Here is a 23,609-nt window from a genome sequence, read left to right on the forward strand (position 1 = left end):
GAGCTCCCCACCTGAGCGGCCATCCGTGTCTCTGTATCTGCACACTCTTTCCCACTCGTGGGCAGTCCGCAGCCTCTTGGCTTTGCCCTCGGGAGGGTGCTCCACGGTGGGGTCATCACGGGCATCAGACCCAGCGGGTGAGGTCGGGCAGCCGCCCGGGGGTCCTCCTCAGCCCTCTACGAGGCCTTTCGCTGTGATCCTGACGCTGGCTGCCTGCCCTGTAGCCACGGAGCCCCCGGCACCCCTCCCCCGCACCCACCCAGGGCTCTCTGCCCTCCAGCGTCTGACGGCCTATCGGCCTGTTGGCGGGCTTTGCTGCCTTCTGCAACACCACAGACCCCTGGTGGCACCCACCCCAGTGGCCCGCCCCATCTCTGATGGCAGGTGTGTTCTGCGGGGCTGGTTCGTCTCCGCACCCAGCCATGTGCCGCCAGTGTGGCCCCGCACACCGCCACCTCCTGAGGCTGCCTCGGGCCCCTGCTGGCGACCCTGCATGCCACCCCCAGGTTCACAGACCTCGCTCCGGTGGGAGTGGACAGACCCTCCCTCCAGGGATCCTAGTCTAAAGCTTTGTTGACAGAGGCAGCAAAGACTATGACTCGCCTCAAAATGAGCCTCAAGGAAGAGACCCACCCGCATGTCTCAGCCCCACTCCCACTGAGGGTTATACGTGGGGGCCAGCCTCGTCTGCTCCAGTGAGTCTCGGCAGAACCCAGAGTACCTGAGCATGACTCCCCTGTACACTCAGCGGGACGCCCGATACCGCAGTCTTTGTCTGAGACCCGGCTGTGAGTGTGCCGGCCCGCGGGGCCACCGTGTACGTAGCAGCATCTGCTGTTGAATGTATGGCAAGTTCATGTTCACGCAACTGCAACTGTGGGTTCCCTCCCTCCCTTTCTTCCCCCCTCCCTCCCTTCTGTCCCTTCCTGCTTTTAAAGGTAAGAATTAGCATTTTCGCCAGTCAGCGTGTTTGGTATTTGCCCGCTGACTCCATCATTTCACGGGTGGGCATCGCCCCGTAATGCAGAGAAGTCCGCTCCGCAGGCTATCCTGCCGTGTGTCTCCTTTTAGAGACGCCACACACGGATTATTTGTCTGCCTTGCTGACCGTTTGCACAGTAGCTATCTTCCTAACAGCTGGCTGCAAATTGAATTTCTGCAGATCCAGCCCCGCTGGCTGTGGGAGTGGACCAGATAAGCCGGGTCTCCCTCCCTAGTTACACGGCATCGCCCGGCAGTGGCTCCTGTCGCGTAACCTGCCCCTTTCTCTTCCCTTTCCCTTGCTTCTTTTTGTCCAGCAATTGATTTATAAATAGGTATTTAAGTTCCTTAGCCTTGATAACAACTTTAAAGGCAGCCCACCGTGAATTATTTCACAGTCTTGGATTTTAGTATTCCGTGTTCGCTTCCTCAAAGGGAAGACTGCGCCTCCCGGTGTGGTTTGATTTGGTGGTCAACCCGAGGCCGGGCCTCTCTGGGCTGGTAGCCCCGGGCCAGGCGCTAAAGAAATGGATTCCAAACGCACTGCCAGCGGGCACCAAGAAGGCGACGGAGAGAAACTGTGTGCTCCCCCAGTTGTGAACACATAGTTTGTGTCCCTTCTGGTTTTTATTGGGGTACAGTCTCAGACATTCCTTCCCTGTGGGTGCACCTTATTACGCTGCCTGGGAAGCCATTGTCGTGTCGAACCGAACAGGTGCAATCGGCCATCCGTGCTTCATTCTTGATCGTAAGGAGAAAGCTTTCAGCCTCTCACGGTTAAGCATCATATGAGCCTAAGGCAGGCCCTTCACAGAGGAGTCACGGCGTTAGAGCACGTGGGGCCCTTCCAAGCACACGCCCCGGACCCTGTCCGGGTTGCAGGCCCGTGACCTTGGCCTCGGAAGGAAGAAGGGGGCCCTTGGAGGTTAGCCGTGTGATAGCAGAAACAGGAAAACTGGATAGAAGGCTTAGAGGGTAAAGCAAGGAAATTGCCCAGAAAGGCGGACAAAGACTTTTTAAAAATCCTGGAAAAATGGAAGATAGTTTAAGAGATTCATGACGTGAATATGGGTGAAGTCTCAGACGCAGAACAGAAAAAAAATGAAAGGAAATAATTGCAGAAATAATTCAAGGTGAGTTCCCTGAGCTGAAGGGTATGTGTTTATTGATTGAAAAGACGAAGGCAAGCAATAAGTATGAAACTTTGAATTACCAGGAATAGTTCCCAAAAGCTTTCAAAAAGAGATGAACAAAACCCAGCAAGAATCTGATCAGGTAAAAGGGTAGGAGATCAGAACAGCAGCCAACCCCAAATGTTAACTTCGCCGGAAATTGTGCTGCGACTCTTGAGAAGCTGGGAACAGGAAAATGTAAAACAAACGAAATCGTACCCGCCGTAGTAGGGAGTCAGTAGATGATCCGTCTCGGTGATTTTCAACCTTTCCACCTCGTGGCGCATATAACTTAATTACTGAAACTCTGCAGCCCACAAAAACTACGTGTTTTGCTGATCTGACAAAAACGATAAAGTGTAATTTTGGTTCATTCACACCAGACGCCTATTGTTGTGTTGGCTGTCAGCATGTTTTAATTTGACAGTGTGAGGGAAAGGTCAGAGCCCCCGACTAAATAGTCAGGTGTTGCATGTTTTTTTTTTTAAAGATTTTATTTATTTATTTTTAGAGAGGGAAGCGGGGAGGAGAGAGAGAGAAAAACATCAATGTGCGATTGCTGTGGGTTATGGCCTGCAACCCAGGAATGTACCCTAGCTGGGAATCAAACCTGGGACACTTTGATTCCCAGCCCGCGCTCAGTCTGCTGAGCTATGCCAGCCAGGGCAGGTGTTGCATGTTTTAAACATTCTTGCAGCACACCGGCTGAAAATCGCTGATCTATCTCAAGGGAAAGTCAGGAAACAGCAAGAGAAGCTTGGCATTTCTGTAGTTTGTAGGTAAAATTGTTTTTTTTTTACCCTATTTCAATAAAAGTGAAAAGCCTTGAGTTCAGGAATCCTGGGTTGTTTGCTTGTTGGTTCGTTTTTTAACATCAACCTCGTAGAACAGATACCTGTTTAAGGTCACACGTGCTGAAAGCACGTCAGCCTTTGCACTTGTCCGAGCCCTCACAGGGATACAGAAGAGCACGTGGGCCTTGCCAGCTGACGCCCCGGCTTCTGTCCACAGACTCCAGGTGCATCCTGCTGCCCGTGGTCCTGCACCACCTGCACACGCACTTGCAGGAGCAGAAGGACTTGATCGCCTGCGCCCGCATCCTGAGCAACGTGTTCTGCCTCATCAAGAAGAACAGCTCGGTAAGCAAATGCCCCTCGCCCTGCGCGGTCCCGCCGAGGGCTCCTGGGAGCAAGGAAAGCGTTGAGTGTCTTCAGCGACACTCCCACTTTTGTCATCCAGCTGGGTGGGACTTTGTGCTTTTCCTTTCGAGGAGTTTTTTTTTAACCTTGTGGGGTCGCTGTAACCCCAGATAACCTGGGTTTCCTGAACTTGTATTTCAAGAAGGAACTGAGTCCCCAGTTAGGAAAATTAGAATTCTCGAAGCCTCCCACAGGTGTCTTTGATCTCGACATGTTGAAGGCGCTGCAGCGAGAACAGATGCCTGCTTGCTCTGGGGCATTAGGGGGCCCGGTCTGTGAAAGGCTGCCTGCTAGATGGTGACCCTTGGAGTGTGGACTGGCCCAGCCATGCACCCGGCCCATGGAGGCTGTGGAGCCCGGGAAGGCCCGGGAGCCTGGGGTGTCTTGCCCTATGATTGCTCAGCCCTCCCAGGACTCACTGACTTGCTGTGGGGTTGGGAACCCTGTCGCTTCCTGGCTCTTGATGCAGTCCCGTTGCATGAGGGGTTGAGTGCAGATCGAGAGAAATCATGTGCTTGCTTGTACGTGGGGGTAAGGCAAGGTCATCACTGCCATGGCCCGGGGGTCTGGGGTGGAATCCACACGCGGGGGACGTCCTGCTCCAGGGCTGTCTGCAGCTGTCTGTTGAGCCTGTGCTCATCTGTCCCAGTGACGGTGACTGCTGAGACATCTGTCTCTCTGCCTCTGTGTGACGGCTGTGCTACCGTGTCCCCGTCTTTGTCACTCTCGTGACGGCCATCTGAAGGGCTCGACAGTCAGTTGGCATGGGACTCTGGCAAAGGGACGGAGAAAAGGCCCCAGCAGCGAGGGAGCAGGGCTGGCCCTAGAGAAGCCCTGTGTCTGCAGGTGTGAGGAAGGGGACCTGGCCGGGAGGGCGGCGTTTGTGTGCAGCCTCAGGATCCCGGGCCCCACGGGTGGTCTGGGACTGGGGAGGACAGAGTGGTGACGAGGGGAAGGCTTTAGCTTTGCCTTAAAGCTCCCTCCATGCGACCCACCCAGGTCGCTCTGCAGTGCCTAGCCGGCACGCCTTCACAGTGTGGGCAGCACAGGAAAGCAGACCGCTGGCCGTGGTAGAGGAGGGGCGTGTACAGTTTCTCCCATCTGCCTCTGTGTGGTCCTTACCGTCCAAGTTTGGGCTGAGCTGATGAGGAGCTCAGAGCAGGAACTCTGCCCTGGGAGGGGAACCTCGGTGGTTTCTGCACAAGCCTAAGGAAGTTCAGTGTAACAGTCCAGGCAACCAGCTCCTTCTGACTCACATCTCCTAAGTGTTTTCTCTGCAGGGCCCATCTCCTTGGTAGGGAGCCTTTATTCATACAGAGCTGCACCGTGGGCGGCGGGTGTGAAAGGACCCAGGTTCACCGTGGACAGTGCGTGCAGGGCAGCCTGGGCTCCTCCCTCAGCCAGGGCCTGGAGAGGGTTCACTGTGCTTCTCGGGAAAGCCGCCCCCACCTTGGTCCTGCCATCAGGCCCCACCTGTAGCTGATGACATTTATCTGGTCTCCACGCTTTTGCAAACATTTCCATGTGGGGTGCTTAAAAAATCATTTTTATAGGAATAGTCCTTTGCACTTAAAATAGAGGTTTTGGAAAATGACCTGTGCAATTCAGGTGTTAAGGAGAATAATTGTAAGCACAATCTGAGGTTAAAAAAAGAAAAACACAATCATGGGTGGGTTTTTAGAACCCAGACGATGCTCAGTGGCTAGTGAGGCCCAGAAAGGCGCTGCCTGGCTCAAGGCCGTACCACCCCCCACACTGATCCGGGGCCTTCCCTTTGAGGGTGCGTCTCAGGCGCATGTGCACCCAGGCCTTGTCTGCGGGAGCCTCTCAGGCGCATGCGCACCCAGGCCGTGTCTGCGGGCACGCTGTGAACGCCTCCAGGCCTTTGTTTCCGTAAAAGGAGGTCCTTTACTTTGGTGACTTCAGTGAGGTCCGGATCTCCCAGAGCTCTCGAGTTGTGTGACTCCTCGACCCTGCGTCTGGAAGTGTGCCGTCCCCCCTTTTCCCTTCAAGAGGGACCCGTGTGCCCACGCAGCCAGCACTTCCTGAGCACGCTGTGTTTCCTTTTTTTCTCCGAAGGAGAAGTCTGTGCTGGAGGAAATAGACGTGATAGTGGCCAGCCTGCTGGACACCCTGCTGAGAACCATCCTGGAGATCACCAGTCGCCCCCAGCCGTCCGGCTCGTCCACCCGGCTGCAGTTCCAGGATGTCACTGTACGTCACAGAGCGGACGGCCCCGGGGGGACTGCGAGTGGGGGTTTGAGTGTCGGTCACTTCGGGCGGCGGGTGGGAGGGGAGCTGCTGCAAAGACCTGGGGGGAGTCCTCCATGCACCTCTGCCTTGGGGGGCCTCTGGGCCGCGCCTGGGGATGGGCTGCTGCAGACCGAGCTGCCCTGCACACCTGTGCACAGGTGTGAGTGAAGGCCGGTGCCTCCTTCCTCGGGGCCCAGAGCCGGGAGGACGGCTGCCGGGTTGCACACTCCTCCCGTGTTTCGTTCTTTAAGAAGAATTGTTGTCTAGGGTGGCTGGATCGTTTTCCGTTCTCCCACCCACAGTGGGTGGGCAGTCCCGGTTCTCAACACCTGGACCGGCATCTGACGCGTCAGGGAGGACAGCGAGGGCTGTGGCCGTCTTCCTTTGCATTTCCCTCGCGGCCGGACACTCCCCACCTGCCTGCTTGCCGCCCGGGTCTCCTCCTCAGGGGATGGCCTCCTCCTGTCCCTGTCCCTGTTTCTAACGGAATTGCCGTTTACTGCTGAGCTCTAAGAGGTCTCCATGTATTGGGGGTGTTAGTCCTTTATTGAATACGTGGTCCATACATATTTTCACCCACCCCATAGCTTGTTTTGTCTTCTTTGATTCTTTTGACAGGGTCTTTTTTAAAGCCAAATTTTACAATTTTGATCAAGTCCATTCTATCAGTTTTCCCTTTTATGGACCTGACTTTTGATATCAGGTTTAATAACTCTTTTTGTCTGACCCTATATCCTGAGGGTTATCTTCTGTTTTTTTTTTCCCCCTAAAAATACCATGCTTGTGTATTTGACATTGAAGCCCTTGAACCACTTTGAGTTGCGCTTTGCAGGAGGAACGGGGACAGGCACATCCACGCCATCCCCCGCCCCCCCCCCGAAGCGAGAGAAGGTCTCTGTCACCACGGTTTGGGCGGCAGCGCTCTCACTGCTCCCTGGCCACATGGCTGTGACCTAACTCTGCAGTGACGGTGGACCGGCAAACAAACAGTAGCGAAGCCGGCACGTGGTTGAGGGCGCCTGAGTCAAAAGCTGGGGCGCGGTTTTTCAAACTCTCCCAGATTTGTGAGGCCTTCACTGCACAGTGATCAGTGCAGATTAAGACACTGGAGGAGGCAGGGAGTCGAGGTGGTGGATGGGTTTGGGGTGTCTGTCCGATGTGCTACATTTTGGGAGAACCACACGAAGGGAAACATCCCCTGCACCTTGGCTGTGCGTCCTGCTGTGGGAAAAAGCGACTCGGAGAGGGCGTGGGATAGAACTTGCTAAGGAAGCACACACTGACACTATTGCGGACCTTTGGTGGTTCTGAGACATTTCTCGAGAATGCTCAGGCAGCCCTGGTTTGCATCCTGCCCTGCTTCTAGGGCCCGTTGCCACCTGAGCTTCTGTTCCTTTGTCTCTAAAACAGGGAAAGCAATTGTACGTATCTCAGAGTTTGTGCCAGGAATTCTTCAGATCTGTGAAGAAATGTTTGAACAATCTCAGTCCATTTCAGTCTTTGGTAATTGTGGTAGGCTCAGGAGTCACCATAATTATTTCTACAGCAAAGTAATCATCATTTGGCGGTTGTTGTAACGAGTTCCGTGGTGAGAAATAGGCTCTGGTCATTCCCGAAGTCATCCTCTGTGGCAGGGGAGACCTGTCTGGTTTCTCCATCGTTTTCTCCCAGAGAAGAGCTGTCTGAATAGTGAGTCTTTTCTTTCTTTCTTCTTCTTCTTCTTTTTTAAGATTTTACTTATTTTGATACAGGGGAAGGGAGGGAGACAGAGAGGCAGAGAAACATCAATGTGCGGTTGCCTCTCATGCGCGCCCTAGTGGGGACCTGGCCCACAACCCAGGCATGTGCCCTGACTGGGAATTGAACCGGTGACCTTTTGATCTGCAAGCCGGCAGTCAATCCACTGAGCCACCCCAGCCAGGGCTGAATGGCAAGTCTTTACCTGTGGTCCGGCCTTGAGTACTTTTTAGTCCCTACAGAACAGGTGCCCCCGGAGGTGGCTGCGCTGTGGGTGAAGCAGTTCCCACAGCTTACCATTTGAGGCTGTTCCCGTCCCAAGTACCCTGGCTTGCTCCCCGCCTCCCAGAATTCCAGAACACTGCAGCCTGATTTTTACTGCTTACAGGGACTGTACTTCTTGTTCTTCCGCCAGCTGTTCTTTGAACTTTAGAAGGCTCTCTCTAGCTGGAAAAAAAAGAAAACAGGCTTGTAACCATTTACTTACAAAACTCTAATTGTGCACGGAGGCAGCTTTGATAAAGTAGCATGGATCACTGTTTGTTCATGGCAGTGCCGTGATCTTTGCAATTCCTAAATGCTGCTTTTCCTCGTATTTAGCTCCGTTCAGCACCGTGTGTGAAGCAGGGGACTCGGCTCAGCAGGGGCTCTGTCTGAGACACACTTCCGTCCGTGTCTGACGTTTTCTCTGACGTTTTCGTGCACAATAGCCCCGTGGTTTGGAGAGGGGAAAGAATTCCGGGGGACTCTGTAAGAAATTTCTGGAAAAATTGCACCTGTTTGTAATAGAAGTTTTCTTGCAGACTTGTGTAGCGGTCACCTGATAGCTCATTCACAATTATCAATAGAAACGGCCATTATTCTCCATCTGTACATCAAATGGACGCAGGCCACTGATGTATGTGGTGTTTCAAAGGTGATTTATATGTAAAGAGTTCCTCACTGAAACTACGTAAATGTTGGCAACGATGGGTTTTTATAAATTTATTCTTTTTAACAAATTGTGAGGGTAGGGTTTTCATCTAGACACTTAAAATCTCTCAGAAAGCAAAGACAATTACTGAACACCTAGGCTGCTTCATAGCGTTAAATGTGCTTGGAGTCCCTAAATAGACAGGTGTCGGGTAAATAACACGACATCGCAGGGTCGCAGTGGGATTGGCAGCGGGCAGGAACCTGCCGAGATTAGACTCCTGCCGTCTCCCAGCCCGTGCTGCTTCCAGTGGGCACCGCTGGTCCTTATCTTCGCTCCTCCCTACGTGATGTCTGGTCTCTTTGTTCCTGCGACTCGTGTAAAGGTTTTTTTCTGTCTCATAATGTGCCTCAGCGTCATTTTCCTGTTCTTGTGCTTAGGGCTTGTTGAAATTCTTTGGTACACAGGTTAATCAGTTTCAAAGAATCTGAAACTGTTTCCCCTATTTCTTCAATTACTTTTTCTGTTTCTTCTCCTTCTCTGAGGTCTCCAATTTTATATGTATATAATTGTGCTACTTGAAGTCATCCTATGTTTCACTGATGTACTTTTCTTTTTTTCTTGTTGTTTTTTCTCTATTTTTTATTTTGAAGAATTTCCATAACCCCGTCTTCAAATTTAATGATATTTTCCTCTGCAATGTCTAATTTACCATTAGCCCCACTCAACAAATTTTTATATCATACATTATAGTCTTCATCTCTGGAAGTTTAATTTGGGTTCTTTTGATACCTTTCATGCCTCTAATTAACATGTTCAACTTTTCCTCTAGTTTCCTGAACATGTAGAATACAGTAGTAATAGGTATTTCAGTGTCCTTGACTGCTGATTCTGTTGTCTATGTCATTTCTGGGTCTGTTTGTAGTGATTATTTTTTTCTTCTCATTTATATGATCATTGTTTCTGATTCTGTGTGTGCCTGATAGGTTTTCATTGAATGCCAGACATTGTGAATTTTACCTTGGTGGGGTTGGATTTTTTTTTTTTAATTTCTAAACATAGAGTTGATCTTTGCTGTGGACGGAGGATACATTTCTTGGGAACTGTTCATTTCGCATCTTGCTTTGGGACTTTCTTAGGTAGGATCAGAGCGGCATTTATTCTAGCAGTACTTTCTCCCTGCCCCTGAGGAAAGACCCTGCTTAGTACTCTAACCGAAGCCCTCCTGCTGGGCTTGCCCCTCGCAGGGCGAGAAAAGGCAGCATCCCCACCCCATCCTGAGTGAGCCCTCGGGGCTCCTCTCCCAGCCCCACTGGGCGGTTTTGGCCCAGCCCCGTGTGGTTTCCCTTGACCCCTGCACTGAAACAGGAATAACTGCGCCCTTCAGTTTTCTGATTCTTGTGTTCAGTATCAAGGTGTCCCTGTCTGCTAATAAAGTAACGTGTTGAGCTTGGAGGATGTCTCTGCTAGCCCACCTTGGTCCGTTTCTCGAGTATTTGCTCTGATACGTCAGCAAGGGTCATTCTGTTTCGTGTGTCCGTGGGTGTGTAAATGGTATTCACACACAGGGGTCCAGGGCACACCTGCGGTTCTCCAGACATGGCCATGAAGCTGCACCTTCAGGCCGCCTCAGCCGCTGGGCGCGGGAGGGCGTGTTCGACCGTCCTGACGGAGCTGTCTCTGTCGGAGGGTCCCACTCCTTGGGGCTGTCGCCTCCGATTTTACACATGACCCCGCAGTCTCTTTCCCTGTAACCAGTTCCTGATTAAACTGTATTTCTATGAATTTACAGTCAGTTACCACCGATTGCTTCTCCTGTTGTGCTTGTGTTGTTTGAAATGTAATTAAGATTGTATGAAGGGAATTAAAAGCATATAAATTCCTTGCTGGGCAAACAAAGGTTGCCTGGTGCAGAAATAATGAGAATTAGCAAACCGTTAGGAAATGAACATGGTAGCAGTTTTATAGGTCTTCAGCCCTATGATGCTGGGTCTATTTGTCTTTTCCATTGTTGGTTTTTGTTAAGATTTTGGGCTTCGTAGGGGTCCGTCCCGTAGCACTGGAAGGGCAGCGGGGGATGTATTTTTTGAAAGGAGGTGGACCGCTGCTCGTGCGCTCTGGGGCTTTCTGCACACGCTGCTGAGCGGGGAGCGCCGTGCTGAGCCGGGAGGGCCGTGGGGACTCAGACACGGAGCGGAGCGCTGCCGGAAGAGCCGGGTCGGAAGGGTTTAGGGCCCACTCCCCTGCTGCTGGTTTCTATGGTGTAACTCTGGGCGAGTTCTGTAGTGCGCCGACCCTACCTTTCACCTTCTTTAAGTAAGTGTGGGACCGCCTACCTCACGGAGTTGATGTGAGGCTCAGGTGAGGTGATGCGCGAAGGTGCAGTAAACGCTTAACCCATGGTCTGGGCCTGGTTGCCTCGCCTTCTCGAAGTGGGCGGGGTTCCTTCCCCAGGAGAAAGCTTTCACCCAAGTAAAGAAACCCGCCCTGAACTTACAAATTCACTGGGAACAAGGAAGTGGTAGTCATCCCAGGGAGAAATCCTGACTTTGGTAGTATGGTCAATTTGGGTTAAGAAGACTTCATTGGGTGAATTTGGGTCATACTGGGTTTTTTTGTTTTGTTTTGTTTCATTTTTAAACGTTCTATTTTGGGGTAATTCAAAGTAAATTGCTGGTGTTCTTCTATGTCCTTACTGCTTTTTCTTTTTCTTTTTTTCCTTTTTAAATTAGGGGGAGTTTGTTGCTTGTCTCCTGTCCCTACTGCGACAAATGACGGACAGACATTACCAGCAGCTTCTCGATAGTTTCAATACAAAGGAAGAACTAAGGGTGAGTGACATTTAAAAAACTTTTTAAAGTATCTCTCTCTAACTTCTCTGGGTCTCCTTGATCGTTAGGCAGACAGTTCCTTGACGGTTGCTTATCCGGTTCCCATTCAGTTCTGAGCCACTTTTTCTCAGGTTCGTTCACGCAGCTGCTCACCCATATGGGCTTGTGAAGATTTCCACACTCACACAAAGTAATTCACTCTCGTTTGGGACAAGAACATAGGAGTTAAAACACCCGTCATCCGAGTGCAATAAGCCAGAGACAGCCACAGAACTGACGAGACCAGAGCTCATGGAGTGACCCCAGTTAAGTGGCCTTGGAGACGCTGCCTCCACGGAAGACGCAGCATTTACGGAAACACGGGGGCAGGTTGCATCCCCCTGAGCCCCTGCGGGAAGGGCAGGTGCCTCGTTCTGAGTGCGGAGCCAGCGCCGTGTTCTCCGATATTCTCTGCCAGCTGCCAGCTAATCAATACACCGTGCTGACATGACATTAAAAATATCGATGCCGGGTCTCCAAATGCCCTCTGATCCTTGCTGAGGTTTAGGGAACTTCCACGCTTCCTTCACAGCGTTCACGAAAAGCTCGGAAGCGGATTGTCCTCAGTCAGGGAGGTGACCTGCATTCTGTCCCTCCTACTTTCGTTTTTCTCCGTGTCTCCAGTTCTCCAGGCGACTTCATGTGTGAGCCGCCATTACAGACAGGCCACTGAAGTGCGGGGGGTGGGGACGGCCAGGGCTGTGGGTGCAGCCACTGTGGCGGTCCACGACTGGAAGGAAGCCCTCCTGTGCCTTTGGAGGGGCACTTGTGCATCTGTAAGAATACAGATAGTGCGTGAGGGTCTCTCATGTCTGACCCCCGCCTGCCTAGGGGATACACAATCTCAGACGAGCCTGTCAGTGACCTTGGAGCGCGGTCAAGTGGAGTCACGTGGGCCAAGGAACGGGGCAGGCAGACCCGATCTCTCCAGCAGTCCCTGATTGGTGTGTATATGGTCAAGCCTGTAGACACCACATTTCTCATGCTCACATCCATTCTTGAGTTCAGAATTGAAGTGGATACAAAGCCTTCAAACCCTGTGGATCGAGAGCCGTGTGGTTAAGAAGGAGGATAATTGTGCAGTCGTTAACTTCATAACATCAGGCGTTGACAGTGAGCAACCATTAGGTATCACATCGGAAGCCAGGGACGTCCAGGGACGTCCTGGTTCAAAGTGTGTCCGAGCCTCGGTGCGAGGAAGGGCGGCTAAGGCGTTAAGTATGGAGCGTGACGCGTGCAAACAACCTCCTCGCTGTGCCCCTGCGAGGAGCCAGATGCAGGGCCCACCTCGCATCGCACGTCACTGCCCCCTCCCCGGGAAGCCTGACGCTGCCGCTACCATGTGCTGCGGGTTCCGTGACCACCCGAGCTCTCGGCTCAGGCAGCAGAGCTCCGTTACGCTATCAGATCGCAAAACGTCTCACGTGAGAGCTCGTGAAGAGTGACGAAGTGACTCCAGCGGGGCCTCGGGGCGTCTGGGAAGGGGGAGGTAGATGGGGGGGAGTTACTGGGGTCTTGTATATCTACATTTAGGTTAACAAGGGAATAAATAAGGCAACTGTCGGTAAGGGAAGGTAGAGCTTGACGGCATGCCAGAAGTGGAAAATTACAGCTGATACTGCAGTTAGACACTGAGAGTCTCATGCCACCCAGTTAACTTGAAGGACTAAGTCCCTCCTCCCCGGACGCGTGTTCTAGTCCCCAGGGCAGCTTCCGTCGACACATGGGCACGAGACCTCGTGGACTGTCCTCTGTGCTGTGAGACACGCACACAGCTTTTAATGCGGGCCTGCTGTTCGCGTGGGCCGTACCTCCTCACGCCGTGATATATCGTGGGTGTGGTGTTGTATAGTCTGCCACCCCTTCCTTCTTCCCGGCCTCGTCTGGCAAAGCTCCGTGACGTGGCCATCCCCTCTGTGATGGACTCACGCCCTGTCGCTGCACAGCGGACTCCTGGAGGAGGGCTGTCGGACGGGCTGACAAGTTGTATGCTGTGATTTCCAGATTAGTATCTGACTGTTTTTGTTCCTAGCGTTAACTGTTTTTTCCCTTAACAATTCGGAGAAGGAGGTGGCCCAGCATTTCCCAACGATCCTCGAAATCCCAGTGGGTTTAGAAAGCATGTCGTTCTCAAGCACCTGCCAAGGCTGGTGGGGTGGGGGCTGCATCCTCGCTCAGGGGGCCCGGCCGCCCCGGGCCCCTGTAGAGTGGCGTCGAGATGGTGTTTTCACAGCATGCCAGTTCTTCTCAAGGTCCTCGGGGACTTGTGTGTGTGTGTGGGGGGGGGGCACGCACCGTGGCAGCAGAAATGCCCGAGGGCCGCCTCGCCGCCCTGTCGGATTCTTGCCCCCCCTGGAACATGGCAGTATGTCAGAAATGAACAGAGGCAAAAGCCAAGACGTGAGCAGGTTTTTTCCCCCTTGTGTATCAGAGGGTTTTGTTACGTGCCCACCTTCTCCCGGGGGCTGGAGTGTTGTCCTCGTCGCTGGCGTCTGTGCGCATGGAGACCGTCTCCTTGGGTGACAGTGACGGCTGTTCCCGCGGGGCTGGGGGGCCTGCTTTACAGCACGAGCCTGCGCGTGTTCCGGAAGTCACGTGCAGCGTTCGCGTACCCTTGTGCTGCCGCTCGTGTGCCGGCCCGCTAGCTGTCAAAAATCAAATCCGATCCAAGGCTCTAGCCAACTCGAAACCGTGAGGACTAAGCACGCTCTGCAGGACAGAGCTCAAGGTCTTGGCTGGGTCTTCCGCCTCCTCGGCCTACCTTCCGTCCCCATTGTCCCCCACCACTTTCCACACCCCTTCCGCTCCAGCCCCCCCAACATCGTTTGTGTACTCCGAATGAGCCATATGCATGAGTTTTAATTCATCGGAATCATTGGTTTTTTGCCTCCTTACAAAGTCTGTTCTGCCACCAACTCACTGGTACTGCCTGATTCATACCCTCATTAACTGCAGCCCGCCCCGGCGATGGCACCGAACGGTGTGTGGTAGTCGCTTCTTGTTCCCTGGTGTTCCTGATGACTCTGGGTCCTGGGAGAGCGGGGACGGCCCCTGTGTCCTCAGCAGAGAGCCCCAGTGTTCCCACAACAGTAAATCACGGATGGATCTCGGTTGAATGAGTCAACTCTCTTGACAAATATCTGCTTGCTTCACCAGCCATTTTTTTCTGTACAATTATTTTGACTCGTAGTCTTCATTACAGAAAAATAGCTCTTGGAGACTGACGACCATTGAGGAGTTATTTTTGTGTCATGTGCCCGAGCATTCCGTGTTAAGGATACGAACTTCAGTGTGATGATCCCTCAGGGGGCACCAGAGTGGGGGGGAGAGACGGGATTTGCGTGCTCATCTTCTGTCACTAGCCTTCCGTTTTACCCCTGAGACCTTCATTTTTAGACCTCGTGAAAACAAATGAAAAGCATTTGCGCCGTGCACGAGGAAGAGGAAGAGGGGGATCGAGTGGGAGGGGCAGCAACCGATTGGGCCTGAGGACAGGGAGGGGACGGTCTGTTTGGGGTCAAGTAGTGCGGCTCGGCCCCCCTCTTCCCTGTCATTGCCGCGGCGGTGGGGACAGCAGCAGCACACGTGTGTGGGCACACGTGTGTCCCAGGTGACCGGTGACCCAGTAAAACGCCCCGTCTGTCTCGTCCTCTCCCCAGGACTTCCTGCTGCAGATCTTCACGGTGTTCCGGATCCTGATCCGCCCGGAGATGTTCCCGAAGGACTGGACCGTCATGCGCCTGGTGGCCAACAAGTAAGATGACGGCAGGGCCGAGGCTTGGACTAGAAATAATGACACGTCGTCCACAGCGGCGGTTTCCCCCGTGTCATCGCACGGCATGCGCAAACTCATTACTGCGGTGCCGCGGCCCACCAACACATTACCATGGTTTTGCCGGTCTTACAAAAACAGGTGTAATGTTGACTCGTTCACACTGGATGGCAGTGATCGTATGGGCTGTTGTCATGTCGTTACTTGACAATCTAAGATGAAAGAGGCCAGTGCCCCTGACCACACAGCCAGGAACTGCATGCTTTAGATTTTGGAAGCTCTTGCGGCACGCCGGTTGAAAGTCGCTGGTCTGGGGGTGGAGCAGAGGCCAGATGATGTTTTTGATCTGATCTCAAGTTCAGGACCTCCAGGTTCTGGGGTCTTTTTTTCTTTGCCCCTGAATTACCTACTCTCTCTTTTTTTAAATGTAAGATTTTATTTATTTATTTCTAGACAGAGGGAAAGGGAGAGAGGAAGAGGAGAGAAACGTCAATGTGTAGTTGCTTCTCATGTGCTCCGCACTGGCCTGCAACCCAGGCCTGTGCCCTGACTAGGGATCGAACCGGCAACCCTTTGGTTTGCAGGCTGGTGCTCAATCCACTGAGCCACACCAGCCCTACTCTCATTCTTTTAAAAAATGTATTGCTATTTGTTTTACGCAGGTGATGCATTAACACGGTCACAAACCAAACAATAGAACCGAGGCCGCACTGAGAGGCCGCAGGCCCCTCCCTTGCGTGTCCCCAGCCAAACCTGTGGTGACCGCATTGTTAGTCCCCAGCTTGTCCGTCCACAGCTGCTGTGTCAGGGTCCCGGTACCGCAGCCTCACAGGGAGCAGGTTGGAGACACCCTTCTGCACCTGGCTCTTCCCTTCAACATCCCGGTGGTCTTTCTGTGTCGGTACCTACAAAGCCCCTCATTCTTTTCCGTTTCTTTTCTCTTACAGCGGTAGGGTATTCCGTTGGAGGGACGTGCCGTACAGTTTGTTTAACTAGCCCTGTTGCTGGACACTTGGGCATTTCTGATGTGTCATAATTCACTTGACCCTTGAGTTGGGCACATGACCGTCGAAGTGCCTCGTAGCCACTGGGGTGCGGGGGCCGGTGGGGAGTTGGAATAGTGCCCGAGGGAAGTCCAGCCCGGGGAGAGACACTGGGGAGTGTCGGAGTGTAAGCGTGCGTCTTTGCCGGGAGTGGACAAAATGAGCGTGCGTTAGGCGTATCTGGTGGAACATGCGAAGTGACAGGACTCGATGCGTGAAGCAGTGGGAGCCAGGGGAGTCGGCTGGGGGCCACCAGAAGGGCGGGCACAGCCGGTGGGGTGGGGGGGTCGTGACTTACCTGCTTCTTGTCCCCTGCCCCTGTCGTCTCGAGATCCAGACTGAGGATGAAGCTCTCCAGGACACCGGCCCGATCTTACTTGCGCACTTGTAGATCACGCCGTTGCACGGGTGTTCTTACTGTCAAGCCCATCACTGCCCGCTCCTCCTTTCTCCTCTTCTCCAGTCCCCGTCCCCTCGCACTCGGGACAAGGGTTGGACCTGCCGGTCTCCATCCATAGGCCAGAGACACCCTGTGTCTTCCCCAGACGCCCGGGGTTATAGGATTTGATTCTGATCAGATATGCCGAACACGGCGTGTGCTGCTGCACACGTGTACCGATGTGGAGGTGTGAAAAGGAAGTGTTAAAACCTTGTGACCTAACAGATCGTATAACATGGCCTGTTAGATTTTACACAGGTACAGAAGCAGCTTTTTTCTATTCCTTTTGAAGACTGATTGAGCCTCCTCAAATGGGTCTCTCTAGAATTCGGTGTGTTCCATTTGCTGTCTGTGAGCAGAAGCAAGTATCTCTTCATCTGGACGCTATAGATTTATGTGGGAGCTGCCGGTCGCATATCTGGGCTTACTGCCACTGTCTCCTGGGGGTGGGACCTGGGGCAGGCTGTGCAGTGGCCCAGGGAGCCAGGCGGGAGGGGGTCCAGGCTGCTGCCACCGTCATCACACAGCGTCATCGCTTGGTCATTCTGCCTGCCCTGTGCAAGGAGGGACAGCTTGACTCGAATTGGAATTTTCGGTGGCAGAAATTCAAACAAGTGAATTTGACATTTTGTTTTATACGTACACAGGCTCTGCCTGAGCTTCCTGAAACCATGACAACTGTGTGGCTTTTTGATATTAAATGCCATCTCTCTCTGCAACCCGCCCCCCTGAAAAAAATTTTCTGTTCTGTTTATGAAGACATCACGGTCACATGAGTGGGAAACAGACCTAGAAGTCCAGACCCTGCTTTTGAGTAAACATGTTATGGTCAAAATTGTCATCTGCAGTGTTAACCGAAAGGAGTGTGATTTTGTGTGAGATGGTTCTGTGCGAGACGTCGGGACAGAGATGGCTCCGGCGGCAAAGCCAAGGACAAGGCCATCGGCCTTTGCTAAGGGCGGTGATCTCATTCCGTTGCCTCCCAGTCTGAACCCACAGGGACCGGGTCCCCTTTTCCCTTGGCTGCAGCCATGTGTGGCCGGGGCCAGTCCCGCCACAGACAGAACCCCAGGGCCTGGGAGGCGCCTGCTGGGGCGGACCAGGCCACCTGCTCTCCGCTGTCCCACGCCCTCCTGTCCTTGCTTCTCCCTGCTCATCCACCCGCGCCGTATCTCACTCAAATTACAAAAGCACGTAAGAGTGTTCTTGCTTTATAATTACAAGGAAGTTCAGAAATAAGCCTCCAAGTCCTTGAGCTTCATCAGCAGAAAAACAGTAACATCTATAAGATTGGTAGGGAAATAAATTTCTGGAAGATGTTAAAGATACATTAAATATGTTGAAGAGCACACTGTAGGAAGGAAAAGTTGCTGCTTCGCTAAACCGTGTAGACACAAGTTGCAGCCGCTGCGTCTCCATCTCTGAGGTTCGCCACCTTTTCTCCCCTGGAACGGACTTTCTCAGACAAACACGTGGCCAGGGCCTCTCAGAGGGCGTTTTAATGCCAACTCCCGTGCTTACCGCCCACCGTGTGCCTCATCCCTGCTGCGTTAGGGGCAACTAGCGGAGAAGTCACCCTGGCCCTACCCTTGAACTCCACAGGATAGCTCATCCCTCAGAGTATATATTATTTCATGGGATGGTTCTTTCTTCCTGCATTTTCAAGTAAGTCAAATGCCCTTAACTTTCACCCATAAGCTGTGTCGTCCCAAATCCTCTGCCCCCTGCTTCGTCTGAGTCCATCCACGAGCCGTGACCAGATCCCTGGGGATTAGCGTGTTCTTCTGTTTATTGCCCCCGACTGTCTAATACTGTGGGATTTCCCAAGGACAAGAACATGACTTCTCCGGCCTGCTGGCTTGCGAAGCTGTACCGCACCCACCGTGAGCTCCTGGTAGGTGTTTCGGACAAGGACACGTGCTGCTGAACCCCAGGGGGAAAGAAGAACATAAGGGAGATGAAAACTAGGAATCAGAAATTCAGGACACTTTGAGACGGGCAGCTTTTCACCCCCTTCCCCTCACCTTGCACAGTACAGCACGAAGATAAAGTCACGGCTTCGCAGACGGTTTCAGGGAGACGACTCTCTTAGCAGACTGGCTTACTGAGGAAAGTAGGAGGTCTGGCCCCGCAGCTGAAGCTGGAGGCCTTATTTTGTTTGTCTCGTGCACATGTTGACTTCACATGTACTGTGCCTGTTCTCTTGTGGTTTTTCCCCACCAACACGGCATTATTTAGCTGACTATTACCTGTAACCAATTTAGCTTTCAGATGACGTCTGCGTAGCAAATAAGGATTTATGGAGTCAAAGGGGGAGCCATCCATTCCTTCATTGCCCATTCACTCAGCAACTGTTCGGCACCTAATGCATAAAATAAAAGCCATGCGGAGCACGAGCCCCGTTCTGTGAGATGTGCGTGGAAGGCACTGGTTCCAGACGGGGAGAGGAGGGGCCTTCCGTAGGGGGGTGAATCTGGAGCCCACAGTGAAAGCAGGAGGCGACAGGCACATGGCTCAGGAAAAAGGTTCTGGGCAGCAGGAATAGCCTATGCAAAGGCCCCGTGCTCTGAGTGAACATGGCACCTTTAAGAAATGGAGGGCCCTGGCTGGCGTAGCTCAGTGGATTGAGCGCAGGCTGCGAACCAAAGTGTCGCAGGTTCGATCCCCAGTCACGGCACATGCCTGGGTTGCAGGCCATGGCCCCCAGCAACCACACATTGATGTTTCTCTCTCTCTCTCTCTCCCTCCCTTCCCTCTCTAAAAATAAATAAAATCTTAAAAAAAAAAGAAATGGAAAGCCTGCTTAGTGTGGCTGCAATAGGAGGAGGGAAGGAGACAGTAAAGAAAGATGAGGCTGGGAGAGGAAGAAAACAGGGCCCAGACATTGGGAGGGAGAGAGACGAAAGGGAAACCAGGAAGGACCGGTCAGGTGGCTAACGTTGCAACCAGGTACGACACGACGGTAGATGGAGCAGGTGGATGTCAGCGAACGTAGTGGGGAGGTCAGTTTTGAAGATAGAAATGAGAAAACTTGCAGATTACTGGGTGGAAGAAAAAGAAAAAGAAACTGGCACTTAGGATTTTGGCCTGAACTGGAGGACATACAGTGTTGCCATTCATTTAGGGGGAAAAGAGCAGGGGGGTGGCTGCTGCGGGAGAGCCCAGGTGAGGATTCCTGTGTCGAACGCGAGTGTGAGAGGATGTGAGACCCCCAGGTGGAGATGTGGCGGAGGAAGCCAGGCGTGCTCACGGGAGCTTCGGGAAGAGGTCGGGGCAAGAGATGGGCGTGGGAGGGTCACCAGCATGCGGACTGCGCTTGAAAACACCCAAGGAGGAAGCGTAGATCAACCCAACGGAAGTCCTTAGGTCTCGGCGTGGAGCACGCCGGCACTTCAGGTCAGGGCGCAGAGAAGCGTCTGGCAAAGCGGGCAGGAAGGAGCAGCCCAGGGCGGAAGGCGAGAAGGGAAGAGCGTGAGATCCCTCGGAGGAAGTCTGTCTTGCAGGAAGGAGTGTCGGGAGCGGCTGGGAGGTTGGGGTGGTGCAGACTGACAGCTGGCCCTGGGACTCGTGGTGCAGACACTGGGGGGCGGGGGGTGGGGGGGCGGGGTTGCTGGCATGAGCTGGAGAGCAGGTCGGAAACCAGCCGTGGCAGGCGGCTCCTTGGACGAAGTTTGCCGTTTTTAAAGAGAGTGGAGAAGTGGGGCCTGCGTGGGTTCTTGGGCTGGAGCGGTTTTCAGAAACACAGATTATGGGAGAGGAGGTTTGTGCAGGGCGGAAACAGCACAGTTTAGAGATCTGTCCCGAATCCCAGAATGTGGGCACAGCTGGGCAACTTGGGGCAGCAACTTTGGTTTCTGGTGCCTTTCATGTGCACCTCTGACCACGCGCTGCCCACGGAGCGCGGTTGTCCGGGCTAATTGGTGCCCGCACTTCTGTGGCAGATTCCAGTCGTTTGGCCATTTACAGTAATAATAGACTGCAGCCCTCTCTGGGCTGCTGAGCTGCAGCGCTGAGTCACTAGTCACAGAATAAAACCGAAGGAGCCACGTGGTTTTGGATAAATTGGAACAAGTAAAGAAAGATTCCTGAACACCGCAGGTATCCACTAGAGAGAAGGAGCAATCTGCAAAAATGCTTTGAGCTGGCTCGGGGACCTGCGTGCCCGGAAACCGACTGAGGGCTGAGGTCCCAGGGAGCGCTGGGGGCCGCCTCCGACCCGGGCTGTTCAGTGCAAGCGCAAGTGAGCGCTGCTGGAGTGCAGTGGTTTTAACCTTTCTCTAGCCGTGGGCAAGTCTTATTTTTAGAGGTTATTAACCAGATATTATATCCATATCAGATCATTGCTTTGTTCAGAAATTGATAAAAATGTTAGAAAGCATCAAGAGACCCACTGATTTCCGCCTGAGTCATATGAAATCATAGATCTTCCTGTGTATCCTTCCATAGAATCCGACCTCTGTGGTAGATCCCCCTTCCTCCCTCCCTCCCTCCCTCCCTGCCTCCCTCCCTTCCCTCCTTTCTTTCCTTCTTTCCTTCACCTGGCATTTCTCCTCTCTCTTTTTTTTAAGTTTCAAACGCGAGTTACCTCATCTTGTTCCACAGGCTTACTTCTTCCCACAGGTTTTCCTTTGTCTTGGTTGCTTTGTATTCCTATCTGATAAGTGGTTTTTGTTGGTGTGGAGCCCCTGACGCCCTAACGCCATCTGTGCTCTCTCTGGTCCCCAGCGTCATCATCACGACGGTGCTCTACCTGTCAGACGCGCTCCGTAAGAACTTCCTAAATGAAAACTTCGATTATAAGGTAAACATCAATTATGTGACTGTTCATACTCAGGAAATTACCTCGTGGGTTTTTTTTCCCTCTTAATAATAGGAAAATAAATGTATTCCAGCTACCTCAGACTAACCTTGGGCCATATGTGTTTTAATTGTGGATATTATTAGAAGGGTTTTCATTGCATATGTGAATAAGTTAGGACTGTAATCGTAGTTATCAACGTGGTGGAAGTCACAGTACTTAAGAGAAGACAGTTCTTGACTGTTACTGTCATTTTTCTTATTCTTTTCTGTATGGTCCCCGTGCATGACAAAGGGGACTTAGAACATAATGTTTTTAAGACATGGTTGAAAAGACAGTTTATATGAAAAAAAAATGTACAAAGTAATCCCATCACTTCCTTTAATTTTTCATCTTCCTCTTTTTTTAGACTACATTAATGGGAAAAAAGAAAGATTAGTAACATTCCTTAAGGCAGAACCCTGGACATCTGTGCTGTGCTGGGCTGTGTCTGGGTCTCTGAGAACTCTCGATAGCCTAGTTTTAAATGGCAGATGGTGACGGTGACAATGTGGGCAGAGCCTGCGTTTTTGCCATCTTTATTTCTTTTTCCTTTCTTAAAGATTTTATTTATTCATTTTTAGAGAGAAGGGAAGGGAGGGAGAAAGGGAGAGAAATCATCAATGTGTGGTTGCCTCTCGTGTGCCCCCTACTGGGGACCTGGTCCGCAAGCCAGGTCTGTGCCCTGACTGGGAATCGAACTGGTGACCCTTTGGTTTGCAGGCTGGCACTCAATCCACTGAGCCACACCAGCCAAGATGCTTATTCTTTTTTAAATAACATTTTTCACATTAAACATTTAATAAAATGTCCTTATTGAATAACTAGAGAATCCCCCCCCCAAAAAAAAGCAAATACAGTAAAAACCAGTGGAATTTTAATGGTTGCATAATATTTTTTTGTCTCAGACCTTAATTAGCATATCAAAATCACATAATTAAAGCTCTTCTTTTTAAGACTTAGGTTGTTTCTAGTATTTTATTCTTATAAATCACTCTTTTTATGTAGTCTTACAAAATAAAATGTGGTTTATGTCCCTAATTATTTCTTTGGCCAAATGTTTGTAAGTGGAGCTGTTGAGTTAACCTGTCACACCAACCATTCAATTCCTCGTGTCTGCACCAACACTGGCAGAGACAGCTTTTTTTGACAGTTTGCTAAGGGTTAAAATCTTCTTTGCTCTAATTAGCATTTCTTACTAGTTATTAGTTATAGATTCGTTGCTAGTTATTAGGTTTTGACCAGTTATTGACTAAAACTCATATTTTGTGAATTGTCTGTTCGGGACCTGTGTTCAGTATCCTGTGGGGGTTCTACCATACTTTGTTTTTTCATCATTTGTGAGCTCTCAGTTTTGTATGAAAGGTAGCTATCCTTTTTAATAGTTCTCCTGTTTATTTCTAATTTTGCATGGTGTCAGTGGAGAAGTGGTTTCCTGTTGTGATGTCCTGCATGGTTTCGATTGAGTTTATTGCCAGGAGTTTTATGCTGACCTCCGTCTGACGCTGTTTGGGGGATGAGAAAACCCTGACTCAGACGCTTTGTCCGGGCAGGGGATTGTTCTGTGCTGTCCAAATGTAAGAAAACCAACATTTCCAAAGAGTGTACGCATGTATCTGAGCTCCACATCGAGAGGCGTTCCAAAAATGAATTCACACAGGAATTCCGTGACCCATGTCCTGCCTCTTCCCCTCGGGGACACGTAGGCTACAAGAGAAACCAGGCGTGTGCCGGTTAGCATACGCCAGAGAGCTCGAGAAGCCTGGGACCCGGCACTACAGCCATTCGCACACACAGTGTTCCCTTCGTCCCCGCCTTTGTGGCGGGATGCCCGGAGCACATGGCAAAGCGGAGAGAGTCGAGTGAGGAGCCCAGGCGCCCTTACCCGGCCTCCGCAGTGACCGGCCATGCCCTGTGCACGGGCTGCTTGGGGAGCCAACCCAAGGTGCCATGTCGCTTCGCCTGTGAGTATCTCTAGGACACCGTAGCACTTAAACACTCTGCTCTCGTTTCAGATCTGGGACTCCTACTTTTACCTCGCCGTCATTTTTATAAACCAGTTGTGTCTGCAGTTGGAGATGTTCACACCTTCCAAAAAGAAAAAGGTATTGGAAAAGTAAGTACCGGCGTCTGACTTGGGGGGGATATGCAGCACAGCCAGTGCCAAGCCTTTTCCAGGCTGCTCGGCTGAAGTGACTCAGAAATGAGACGTCCGTCAGTGGGAGCTGCAGCGGAGGGTAATGAGCGAGAGGGCAAGAAGCCAGCTTTTCTGGCAATTTCAGTATTCTGAACTTATTTAAGCTTTTTTTTTTCTGTCCTGAGTCTTTCGGGATTCAAGATTACTGTCGAAGTGAAAATTATGAGACAAATCTGTTTTACTAAAGGATTTATAT

General features: G+C 51.8%; 1 protein-coding gene across 3 annotated transcripts in view; it reads left to right on the forward strand.

Annotated features, from left to right (window-relative positions):
- Nucleotides 1-23,609, forward strand: part of DOCK4 (dedicator of cytokinesis 4) — a 278,124-nt gene that overhangs the window by 201,134 nt on the left and 53,381 nt on the right. For all 3 annotated transcript variants that reach the window (XM_028526081.2, XM_036010391.1, XM_036010392.1), the window contains exons 24-29: nucleotides 3,165-3,292; nucleotides 5,432-5,566; nucleotides 10,988-11,086; nucleotides 14,785-14,879; nucleotides 21,105-21,180; nucleotides 23,232-23,332. In XM_028526081.2, the coding sequence (XP_028381882.1) occupies nucleotides 3,165-3,292; nucleotides 5,432-5,566; nucleotides 10,988-11,086; nucleotides 14,785-14,879; nucleotides 21,105-21,180; nucleotides 23,232-23,332 (634 nt within the window). The remainder of the gene's footprint in view (nucleotides 1-3,164; nucleotides 3,293-5,431; nucleotides 5,567-10,987; nucleotides 11,087-14,784; nucleotides 14,880-21,104; nucleotides 21,181-23,231; nucleotides 23,333-23,609) is intronic.

The sequence above is a fragment of the Phyllostomus discolor genome, chromosome 10 (assembly GCF_004126475.2).
Source record: "Phyllostomus discolor isolate MPI-MPIP mPhyDis1 chromosome 10, mPhyDis1.pri.v3, whole genome shotgun sequence".
In the NCBI taxonomy this organism is placed as follows: domain Eukaryota; kingdom Metazoa; phylum Chordata; class Mammalia; order Chiroptera; family Phyllostomidae; genus Phyllostomus; species Phyllostomus discolor.